We start from the raw sequence: 12,292 nt of genomic DNA, 5'->3' as shown, positions 1-12,292 counted from the left end.
CATATCTTTCTGTTTCGGCCATACCTAATAGCGACTTTCTGCTTCTCAAAAGCTGTGTGCATAAGAGCAAGTAATCTCCATCAGAGTTTAATAGCCATAAGGAGGTAATTCATCACCGCTACTAGAGTAATCTCTGTACCTCTGCCTGGTCTAGCTCCTGACTTTGAAGGATCCAAGATACTAACAGAGGTGATGCTGTTAACATTTCTTCAGTGAACACCTAGAAAAGGGGAGGCTAGAGCTGGAATAGGAGTTAGTATTCAGTGTTGGTTTCCTGAGAATCAGCCGGCCTATCATATGGCTTCTTCAGGACAGATTGTCTTCTCTGCAGGAATCATCAATTATTTTGATCAGTAGTTGGACCGACTCTTTTTTTTTTTTTTTAAACACTATCTCTCACTACTCACCCTGGACTGGGTCTCTACTGGGTGACTCATATCCCTGATGTCCCAGACCCTCAAAGTTTCCAGTGCCTCTACTTGTGTGACTGATTCAAACTCAATGAGGGTTAATTGATCCTTAGTATGTATTCTAGCTTGGTATCCTCTCTCCTAAAGATACTATCCTCTATTTAGTGGATCTCCTTGCAAGCAGGCACTTAGGCTTGGAAGTTGGTTAATGCAATCTGGTTTATCAGATAGCGTGCTAATTGACTACTTGAAAGAGCTCTGCAGACAATACTTGGTAGAGTTTATAGCAGAGAAGAAAATGCATTTAAGGTGTACCTCCTTCCCCCTCCCCCCACATGCACACCAATTTGCTCTGAAACAAGAATAGGTCAGTATCAGACTAGATAGGCCAATAATCTCCTGCAGGCAACAGTTCCTGTATTCCTCTTTAGGGAGAAGTTTCTCAGTCCTACCAGCAGTGATGTAGCCAAGTCAGAAACATTCCAAAAAGGCTTTGGACTCTGCTTCTGAATTATTTCCCTGTTTGATGCCTGCATAAAATGTCAGTCACTCATCTCCCTTCCAAGGGTATCTGCAGCCACGAGTTCAATTTATGCAGGTTACATTGTTTTTTTTTAACCCAAAGGAAACCCCGCTGAGAAGCACAGCCAGCACATTACCTGCTCGGGAAGGACGCTTGTAACAGGAATTCAGTAATGACTCTGCCCAGCTACGTGGTCTAAAAGTAGAAGTCGTAGGGTTGGGGGGCGCTGCTATTTTGACCCATGACAGCTTAACCCCCCCCAGCCGTGTGACCTCCGCACGCCCGGAGCGTCGTGCCCCCACGCGCGGGGACGGGGACGGGCTCGCGCCGCCGGGAGGCCCCCTCCCCTCGCAGGGTCCGGAGCTGCGCGCGCGGAGCCGCTCCCAGCAGCGCCAAAAGGCAGTAACGGCCCGTGCTCGGGGTGAGGGGCAGAGAACGAGCCCGCCGCGCGGCGCCAAGCAGGCAGCGCCTGACGGGGGGAGAGGCGGGATGGCCGGTGCAACGTCCGCGCGCACCGCCCACAAACCTGCCGGGCTCCTCCGCCGTTATCCGAGCGCGCGGCCGCCTCTCTCGCGGCTTCACCCCTAAGGGCGCCGGCGGGAGGGGGCGGGGCCAGCAGTTCAGCCCTGGCGGTGGCGGCGGCGGCGGCGGCTTCTTCCCCCGCCCGGCTGGTGTCCTCTCAAACACCGACCCTCGCCCAGGGTCCGCCCATGGCTTAGCCCTGCCGCGCCTCCGTGGGGAGACTCGCCCTCTGCTCTAGCTCTAAATACCCTGCAGCCCCCTCCCGCGGTGCAAGTCTCCCCACCGTGGGGCAGGTGCGCTGTCAGCCAACACCGGGACCCCACTCAGGGCGCCTCTGCGCTAGACGGCTGAGCCTAGGGTTACCATATCTCATAAATAAAAAAAGAGGACCCTCCACGGGCCCTGGCCCCGCCCCTTTGTAAACCCCTAGCCCCGCCCCGACTCCGCCCCCTTCTCCCTCCCACTCCCAGCCAGGGGGAAAGGGCTGCCCCAGCGCTACCGGCTTCACGGTTTGCCGGGCAGCCCCCAGACCCTGCGCCCCCAGCCGGCACTTCCCCAGCGCAGCTGGAGCCCGGGAGGGGAAGCGCCCAGCCGGGGGCGCAGGGTCTGGAGGCTGCCCGGCAAACCGTGAAGCCGGAAGCGCTCGGGCTTCAGGCAGCCCCCATGCCTCCGGACCCTGCGCCCCCAGCCGGGCACTTCCCCTCCCGGGCTCCGGCGGCGCAGGGTCCGGAGGCACGGGGGCTGCCCGAAGCCGGTAGCGCTCGGGCAGCCCGGCTCTTAAACAGAGCCGAAGAGTCGGGGAGGAGCAGAGCCGCCATTTTCCCGGACATGTTCGGCTTTTTGGCAATTCCCCCCGGACGGGGGTTTGACTGCCGAAAAGCCGGACATGTCTGGGAAAAAGAGGACGTATGGTAACCCTAGCTGAGCCTTGACAGCTTGAGCTAAAGGGCCTGTGACACCACTTCTGGGGCAATTCTGCACCACTGCGCAGGTGCGGAATTACTGTCAACTCCCCCCCCCCCCCCGCCCCGCATTGCTTGTATGGGAGAGCAGAAGGGGAGCTGCAATTACACCTTTTCCCCAAGAGGTGGTGCCAGAAGCGAGGGCAGCCGCTCACGGGCGGGAGCTGCCAGCCGAGGTGAGGGAGAGGGAGGCTTCCTCACAGCGCCCTGCCTGCGGGGCAGGTGAGGAGGCTCGGAGTATGGGGGTGTGGACAGAGTGGGGCACACAGGGCTGCTGGGGGGTCACACAGACGGGTTCAGAAGGGCTAGTGGGGGGGAGAACGAGCAGGGGCACAGGAACTGCTGGGGTGATAACACTGAGGCAGGGGCTGAATGGGAGTGGGGGTGCAGGGACAGATGGGGGAGTGGGGATGGCTGAGTGGGAGTGTAGGGGCAGCTATGCCTGGCTGAATGGAGAGTGGGGGTGCAGGGGCAGCTATGCCTGGCTGAATGGAGAGTGGGGGTGCAGGGGCAGCTATGCCTGGCTGAATGGAGAGGGGGTGCAGGGCCACATGGGGAGAGGGGTAGATGTGCCTGACTTAACGGGAGAGGTTAGGGGTCAGACAAGGTCTGCATCGGGGAGGATCCCTAACAACCCCCCTCCTCCAAAAAAACCTGTTCCATACTTCTCCCACTCACTCCAAACAACCCTCCAGGTTCACTCCCAGGCTCCTTCTCAGCAATTACTTCCCTCTCTCTCAGCTCCTCTGTTACCCCTGACTTCCCCAAGCCTTTGCATTACTTCTGAGCAATGCAGGAAATGTTTCTGTATTGTTATAATAATTGATCCCTCTCTGCTATTTAAATGTGTGTAAAGGATTGAAAACTGAATGGTATTTTTAGATGTCTAATAGAAACACACTCACAGCGAAAATATTTCCTTTTGCTGAAGGAAGGGAAGTGTAAACACATTTAGAGGAGGTCTGTAAAACTAGAAAGCACAGCTGGAGGGGAACTGTGATTTTGGAACCTCTGCTTTTTATTGAAAAAAATCATTCACAAGTCTACTGGCCACTTCACTGAGTATTATTTCTGAAAGTTGTTTGGGATCTAAAACAGAAACTGTTGTGCAATTATGGAGTTGCTATTACAACTCTGTAACATTTGGAGATACTATTGTCTTATAAACATCTAAGCCCCGTGAACTGTCCCTTTCTTGTCTCTGAATTGGATCTGAGTTGGGACTTTTCAAAGTCTCCTATATATTAGGAAAGACAGATAAAAACCCTCTTCTCCACTGCCTCATTTCACTATCTCCTTCTTTCCCCTTCATCCTTCCCACAAATGAATTTTTGAGTTAAGGAGGCAATATGGTCTCATGGAAGAGCCTCAGATTGGATTCAGCAGATCTAGCTCTGTTGCCATCTCTGCTACTGACTTACTGTGGGAGCTTTGGTAAGCCATTTAACCATTCTGTGCCTCAGTTTCTCTATGAAAGGCAGATGATAATATTACCCACATCTGAAAAATGAATTAAGACCTATGGATGAAAAGTGCTAACTATTATTATTAAAGAAGGCAAAAAGAATAAACTGACAATCTGTGTTAAATAGCAGACATTTAAATAGCAGAGAGGGATCAATTATTATAACTAGTCAACAAAGAAAAAACAAGAACTAATCACCTTAAGCTCGGCAAAGAGATATTTGAGGCTAGTATTAAGGAAAGCATTAGAACTATAAGAAAGCAGGATAGCAATGGAAATAACTGCAAAGGGAAACTGTGAAATTGTTTTCACTAGAGATATTCAAGGTTAGGCTTGACTGTCTGTAGGTTCAGGGATAATTAAATAAGATTGTGAACTCAGAGTATTAACAGTAGGTGGCATATGTTGTCTGTAATGATAAAGAAACATACCTTCCCTAGCAGGTTGTTGTATTTGGAAAGTCACTTTTGAGAGACAATAGTTACAGAACTCCTTATCAGGAGGCTCATTAATAGTGTTGAAATGTTTAGAACTGCTACGTTAAAGTTCAGAATTCTGAGCTGATTTATATTCTGGACAGTCCCGTTGGTTAGTATAGTATTTGGCTCATACCATTTAGATCATTTCAGCCAGATTTTCTGGTAACATTGGTCTCCAATTTTGTGTTTACAATATTCGGGATTAATTTAGGCCACCTCACGAAAGTACAAGATTGTGTCTGAAAATCAGGAAGTTACATGTCTTGGGGGTACATCACTGCTTGTGATGCCACTCTTATTTTTACAGTACTTTTTTAAACAGACTTTTCAAAGCTAATTGTATTTACTGGCATAAAACTCCCTTGCTAAATGACCGCATATTTTTCCTGTCTCTTGTGGTCAATTATGAATCACTATTCCATCCTAAAATGTTGGGATATGGCCAAAGAGGTCAAGAGGGAGAACTGCAGCTTCATAGAGGATGGGGTTTGACCATCCTCTTTGCCCCCTTCCTACCTGTAAGAAGGGTAAGGAAGTGGAAACGATAGAGAAGGGTAGTTAGCATTGAACCAGAGTCCCAGTTTGTTGTTAGGAGAATTGTGTTGATAAAGGAGCTGTCTTAAAGACAAAATAAAATAAAATAAAATAAGTGTTCTAAGCTCTTGGGGTTCTTGCAAGAGTAATAGTATTAATTCTGATCAAATTCCAGTTTGCATGATTGCATTTTGCCTCTCTAAAACTGTCCATGTAATTTATATTGGACATTTTTCTTTACTTTATCATCTATAAAATTAATGCATTGTTGATGGTGTAGAAATCAAGGGTCCTGCAATGAAGTTTGACATCACTATATCTACAAAGATATAGCGGCCTGAGAATAAGGTCATGGAGAAAACACAAGGTGTATTGGGAAGAGATAGGAAGGAATGTAACCAAACCTATCACCACCTGAAAAAAATGTATTTGGTTCAATTTGGGGATGTGCAAAATTTCAGGCTAGTGATTATTTTGCCTGGAGCACTTCTCCACTCTCTAGTGTCAGCTCACTCAGAAAAGTATTTGTAGCATATTAATATGCCTGAGTAAACCTCAAGTTCAATAATCTATGTCACCTCCCCTGGAACCTGGTGATAACCCACACTATAACTCACGTTGCTTGGAACCCAGTGTCACTGTGAATGAAACTCCATTTGGCATTGCATTGTTAGAAAACTGGAACTTTACCAGCTTTAAATAATATGCTGACTGTCTAATAATATTGTGCTAACAGCAGATAAGACTCATAGTTGCTTACTAAATATTTTCCATTGCTCAAGAAGTAAGGTCACCCTCTCCTAGTTTACAATACTTCCTTTTCTTCTTTGTTTTACATTAATTTAAAAAATAATGAGCAGAGTACTACATTATATAGGCACTGTACTTCCTTGGCATAGGACTAGAAAATTAGCCAAGGAAAAAAGCTATTAGCTTGTGAGATATGCCCCTACCTATATCTATATGGTAGTGATATTAGAAGGAGTGTTAGCATAGCTTTCAGAATCTTGCAATTTGTTCCTGCATTTATTCATTTATTTGTTTATGCATGTCTGAGACAGAAACAACAGTAAGAAATGTAGTGTAAAGTTCAGTAACAAGAGGCATAGTAAGCGAGAGGAATAGTGTGTTGAATGCTGGGGATACTGAACTGAGAAGAGTTCTCTCTTAGGCCTGGTCTACACTACGGGTTTAGGTCGACTTTAGCAGCGTTAAATCGAATTAAGCCTGGACACGTCCACACAACGAAGCCCTTTCTTTCGACTTAAAGGGCCCTTTAAACCGGTTTCTTTACACCACCTTCGACGAGGGGATTAGCGATAAAATCGGCCTTTGCGGGTCGGAATTGGGATAGTGTGGACGGAATTCGATGTTATTGGCCTCCGGGAGCTATCCCACAGTGCTTCATTGTGACCGCTCTGGACAGCACTCTCAACTCAGATGCACTGACCAGGTAGACAGGAAAAGACCCGCGAACGTTTGAATTTCATTTCCTGTTTGCCCAGTGTGGAGAGCACAGGTGACCATGCAGAGCTCATCAGCACAGGTAACCGTGATGGAGTCCCAGGATCGCAAAAGAGCTCCAGCATGGACCGAACGGGAGGTACGGGCTCTGCTCGCCATATGGGGAGATGAATCAGTGCTAGCTGAACTCCGTAGCAGTAAAAGAAATGGCAAAGTATTAGAAAAGGTCTCCAAGGCCATGAAGGACCGGGGCCATAACAGGGACACACAGCAGTGCCGCGTGAAAGTTAAGGAGCTACGGCAAGCCTACCACAAAGCCAGAGAAGCAAATGGAAGGTCCGGGGCAGAGCCGCAAACTTGCCGCTTCTACACGGAGCTGCATGCCATTCTAGGGGGTGCAGCCACCACTACCCCAACCGTGTGCTATGACTCCGTCAATGGAGAAACACACAGGGAAGACGGTTCGGGGAACGAGGAAGATGAGGATGGAGGTACTGTAGGTAGCTCACAGCAGCAAGGAAGCGGAGAAACCGGTTTCCCCAACAGCCAGGATATGTTTGTGACCTTGGACCTGGAACCAGTAACCCCCGAACTCACCCAAGACCCTCAGGGCACACAGGAGACCTCTGGTGAGTGTACCTTTGTAAATATTTGTAAACATTACACATGGTTTAAAAGCAAGCGTGTTTAATGATTAATTTGCCCTGGCAATCGCGGCCAGTACATCTACTGGAAAAGTCTGTTAACGTGTATGGGGATGGAGCGGAAATCCTCCAGGGACATCTCGAGAAAGCTCTCCTTCATGTACTCCCAAAGCCTTTGCAAAAGGTTTCTTTGCAAAAAGAGGGCTGCCTTATCCCGTCCGCCATGGTAGGACACTTTACCACGCCAGGCCAGTAGCACGTAGTCTGGAATCATTGCATAACAAAGCATGGCAGCGTATGGTCCCGGTGTTTGCTGGCATGCAGACAATATCCATTCCTTATCTCTCTTTGTTATCCTCAGGAGAGTGATATCATTCACGGTCACCTGGTTGAAATGAGGTGATTTTATTAAGGGGACATTCAGAGGTGCCCGTTCCTGCTCTTCTGAACAGAAATGTTCCCCGCTGTTAACCACGCGGTGGGGGGAGGGGTGAAGTGATCATCCCAGAGAATCGGGTGTGTGCGGCGGGGGGTGGTTTACTTGGGTTTGTGCCGCATGTTAACCCGGAAACCGCAGCCCCTCCTTTTACATTGAAAACCCATTTTAAATGGCCAACCCAATTCATCCTTGATATGGGAAATGCGCTGCTGTTTGAAACCTTTCCCGCATGTTAAGAAGGTTAAAAAGCCAAAAGACTGTGGCTTACCATGGCTGCCTGCAAGCTGAAATATGTTGCCTGGGGCACTGTGTGAGTGATCTCTCATACCAAACCGGCAGGCAGAGGAAAAATGCGACCTTGTAATGAAAGAGTGTACCCATTGTTCTCTGAAATGTGTCTTTTTTAACCACCTCTCCCTTCTCCTCCACCAGCTGCAAATGTTTCTCCTTCGCAGAGGCTAGTGAACATTAGAAAGAGAAAACGGAGGACGCGGGAAGATATGTTCACGGAGCTGCAGATGTCCTCCCACGCTGATAGAGCACAGCAGAATGCGTGGAGGCAGTCAATGTCAGACATGAGAAAAGCACAATATGAACGAGAGGAGAGGTGGCGGGCTGAATGGCGGGATGAAAAGAGCAAGTGGCGGGCTGAAGATGATAGGTGGCGTCAGCTTGCAGACAGACGGCAAGAGTCAATGGCAAGAGCCAGGCGAGTTGCCTCAACCTCCCACCCCGCCATAAATGTCTCCCCCTTACTCTCACAGATATTGTGGAGCGCACAGCAAGCAGCAATAACAATGGGGATATTCTTTTCGCTGAGGTCTGAGCGAGTCAGTAAGCTGCGCCAGCGCGCTTTTAAACGTCCAAATGCACATTCCACCACCATTCGGCACTTGCTCAGCCTATAGTTGAACAGGTCCTGACTACTGTCCAGCTGCCTGTGTACGGCTTCATGAGCCATGGCATTAAGGGGTAGGCTGGGTCCCCAAGGATCACGATAGGCATTTCAACATCCCCAACGGTTACTTTCTGGTCCGGGAAGAAAGTCCCTTCCTCCAGCTTTCGAAACAGACCAGAGTTCCTGAAGACGCGAGCATCATGTACCTTTCCCGGCCATCCCACGTTGATGTTGGTGAAACGTCCCTTGTGATCCACCAGGGCTTGCAGCAGCATTGAAAAGTACCCCTTGCGGTTTATGTAGTCGGTGGCTTGGTGCTCCGGTGCCAAGATAGGGATATGGGTTCCGTCTATGGCCCCACCACAGTTTGGGAATCCCATTTCAGCAAAACCATCCACTATTGCCTGCACATTGCCCAGAGTCACTACCCTTGATATCACTAGGTCTTTCATTGCCCTGGCAACTTGGATCACAGCAGCCCCCACCGTAGATTTGCCCACTCCAAATTGATTCCCGACTGACCGGTAGCTGTCTGGCGTTGCAAGCTTCCACAGGGCTATCGCCACTCGCTTCTCAACTGTGAGGGCTGCTCTCATCCTGGTATCCTGGCGTTTCAGGGCAGGGGAAAGCAAGTCACAAAGTTCCATGAAAGTGCCCTTACGCATGCGAAAGTTTCGCAGCCACTGGGAATCGTCCCACACCTGCAGCACGATGCGGTCCCACCAGTCTGTGCTTGTTTCCCGGGCCCAGAATCGGCGTTCCACGCCACAAACCTGCCCCAGTGACACCATGATTTCCACATTGCTGGGGCCTGTGCCTTGTGAGAGATCTATGTCCATATCAATTTCCTCATCACTCTCTTCGCCGCGCTGCAATCGCCTCCTCGGCTGGTCTGAGTTTTGCCTTGGCATGTCCTGGCTCTGCATATACTCCAGGACAATGCGCGTGGTGTTCATAGTGCTCATAATTGCCGCGGTGATCTGAGCGGGCTCCATGATCCCAGTGCTAGCTATGGCACCTGGTCTGAAAAAAGGCGCGAAACTAGTATCTGACAGACATGGGGAAGGAGGGAGGGCGGGCCGAGTGACGACATGGCGTACAGGTACAGGGAATTAAAATCAAGAACGGTGGCTGTGCATCAGGGAGAAACACAAACAACTGTCACACAGAATGGTCCCCCCAAAGATTAAACTGAAAACCCTGGGTTTAGCAGGCCGTTGCTTTGACGGAGGGAGGGGGAAGCAAATGAATACAGAGCAAATCTATTTTTTACATCTTAAGACAACGGTGCAGCGTGACTGATAGCCCTCAGCATCTTTCTGGGTGCTTGGCAGCAAATACTGGGCGCTTGGCAGTTAGTGTATTACGATGGCCTTCAGGCCTATTGCACAATCTGCTGCTCAGGGAAGATTCTGCTAATGTGCGATGATCCAACTTGTAATAGGACGGTTACCAGTCGTAATACACCATCTACTGCCAAAAGGCAAGGGGCTGGTGCAATGCAGCCCTACGGCTGCCAGCCCCACGGCTGCCAGCACCCAGATCGCCGATGAAGGCTACCAGTCTACTGCACCGTCTACCGCCAAAAGGCAGTTAGCTGCTGCTGCTGTGTAGCAATGCAGTCCCACGTCTGCCAGCACCCAGATGACATATGGTGCCGGTGAGCTGAGCGGGCTCCATGCTTGCCGTGGTATGTTGTCTGCACAGGTAACCCAGGTAAAAAGGCGCGAATCTATTGTCTGCCGTTGCTGTGATGGAGGGGGAGGGGCCTGACGACATGTACCCAGAACCTCCCGCGACACTGTTTTGCATCATCCGGGCATTGGGATCTCAACCCAGAATTCCAATGGGCGGCGGAGACTGCGGGAACTGTGGGATAGCTGTGGGATAGCTACCCATAGTGCAATGCTCCGGAAGTCGACGCTAGCCTCGGTACTGTGGACGTGGTCTGCCGACTAGAGCACTTAGAGCATTTTATGTGGGGACACACACAATCGGCTGTATACAACCGATTTCTATAAAAACCGGCTTCTATAAATTCGAACTAATTTCGTAGTGTAGACATACCCTGAAGTAGCAGGCAACGAAGGCTGAGAACTGTTGTTATAATTGAGGAATTCAGAGAGAGATGGAGTGCTTAAGAATCAGGGAAAGCCATACATAACTGTGAAAGGGCAGTAAAATGGAGGTGTTCACCAGTTAGTTACCTCTGACCAGACCCAAGAGGGAAGCAAGGTGAGAAGAGGAGGAGGAGGAAGGGAGAAGAGAAGTATGGTGGCTCAACTGACCACCCATTGCTCTCTACCACACAGTGTGCTCAAGAGCCACATTCCGACAGGGTATATGCAGGTGCAACTCCATTAAGATCTTAATATGTCTCAAAAACTTTTACAGACAGACTAAGAATAGATTGTTTTTCCAAAACACACAAATGCAGATGTTCTAACTCAGTAGTTCTCAACCTTTCCAGGCTACTATGTCCCTTTCAGGAGTCTGATTGGTCTTGTTCCAAAGTTCACCTCACTTAAAAACTACTTGCTTACCAAATCAGACATAAAAATATAAAAGTGTCACAGCACACTGTTACTGAAAAATTGCTTATGTGCTCATTCTTATCATATAATTATAAAATAAGTCAATTAGAATATAAATATTGTACTTGTATTTCAGGATATAGAGCAATATAAAAAAGTCATTGTCCATATGAAATTTTATTTTGTACTGACTTTGCTAGTGCTTTTTATGTAGCCTGTTGTTAAACTAGACAAATATCTATATGAGTTGATGTACCCCCTGGAAGACCTGCACACTCCCAAGTGTACATGTACCCCTGGTGCAGAACCACTGAATAAAAGCTCAGCTAAGCTTTTTAATACTACAGTAGCAGTGAAGCTGCTGAACCTTATCCTAGTTTGTGAGGGTAGTTTTCTTATAAATAAGGTATACTGAACAGGCATAGAAGGTAATTACTTCATGCCGATTAAACTAAGATTCATGCTTTTACTGGTATACGTGAGATCCTACCAATTTCATGGTTATAGGATTTTAAAAATCGTAAATTTAATTATTTCAGATATTGAAATCTGAAATGTTACAGTGTTGTAACTGTAGGGGTCCTGACTCAAAAAGGAGTTGAGGGGGGGTTGCAAGGTTATTGTAGGGGGGTTGCAGTACTGCTACTGTTATTTCTGCACTGCCCCAATTTGAGAAAACCCTGGTCTCCCCCTGTGAAATCTGTATAATATAGGGTAAAAGCATACAAAAGACCAGATTTCATGGGGGGAGACCAGATTTCACAGTCCATGACACATTTTTCATGGGCGTGAATTTGGTAGGGCCCTAGGTATTTGGTGTAGTTGTATGTTTCTGTCAGGCTATTCAACAGTATCTGATTGCCTATGCTAGACCTTTTTCAGTGATCTTAGAAATGTTGCTTGTGGTGACAATCCAGGATAAGCATTGTGGCTGGTTACCTTTGGCTGGAACAAGCATTGTGGCTTATTATTTAGTTGTTTTATTATTAACTAAGATTTAATGTTGATTTACTTTTGACTTCTTTCTGTTTAAGTTGTGCTGTGTCATCATCAGGGATACTGTTCCTGACAGCTTGTATTCCATCTGTGTGTGGGATGTTTGTGTAGAGAGCCTCTACATCCATGGTGGCTAGGATGGTGTTTTCTGGGAGGTCACCAATGCATTGTAGTTTTCTCAGGAAATCTGTGGTGTCACGGAGATAGCTGGGAGTGCTGGTGGCATAGGGTCTGAGTAGGGAGTCCACATATCCAGACAGTCCTTCAGTGAGAGTGCCAATGCCCGAGATGATGGGGCGTCCAGGATTTCCAGGTTTGTGGATCTGAGGTAGTAGATAGAATAACCCTGGTCAGGGCTCTAAGGGTATGTTGATTTTGTTCCTGTGTAAGTATCCCTGATGATGACACAGCACAACTTATTG

General features: G+C 48.3%; 2 protein-coding genes across 14 annotated transcripts in view; one reads left to right on the top strand and one right to left on the bottom strand.

Annotated features, from left to right (window-relative positions):
* FAM118A (family with sequence similarity 118 member A) overlaps window positions 1-1,839 on the bottom strand; it is a 30,721-nt gene extending 28,882 nt beyond the window's left edge. For 4 of the 13 annotated variants that reach the window (XR_010593194.1, XR_006173677.2, XR_010593195.1 and 1 more), the window contains exon 1: window positions 1,070-1,666. The gene's annotated coding sequence lies outside the window, so the exon portion shown is untranslated. The other 9 variants (XM_024100396.3, XM_042846993.1, XM_024100395.3 and 6 more) reach the window with 9 other exon arrangements.
* A 3,802-nt stretch (window positions 1,840-5,641) lies between these two features.
* On the top strand, window positions 5,642-8,377 carry LOC135975940 (uncharacterized). The gene is made up of 2 exons (XM_065570008.1): window positions 5,642-6,988; window positions 7,875-8,377. The coding sequence occupies exons 1-2, from the start codon at window positions 6,421-6,423 to the stop codon at window positions 8,348-8,350; spliced, it is 1,044 nt and encodes a 347-aa protein (XP_065426080.1). The 5' UTR covers window positions 5,642-6,420; the 3' UTR covers window positions 8,351-8,377.
* The last annotated feature ends 3,915 nt before the right edge of the window (window positions 8,378-12,292 follow it).

This window comes from Chrysemys picta, chromosome 1 (assembly GCF_011386835.1).
Source record: "Chrysemys picta bellii isolate R12L10 chromosome 1, ASM1138683v2, whole genome shotgun sequence".
In the NCBI taxonomy this organism is placed as follows: Eukaryota; Metazoa; Chordata; order Testudines; family Emydidae; genus Chrysemys; species Chrysemys picta.
This window is presented reverse-complemented; position numbering and strand designations above follow the sequence as displayed.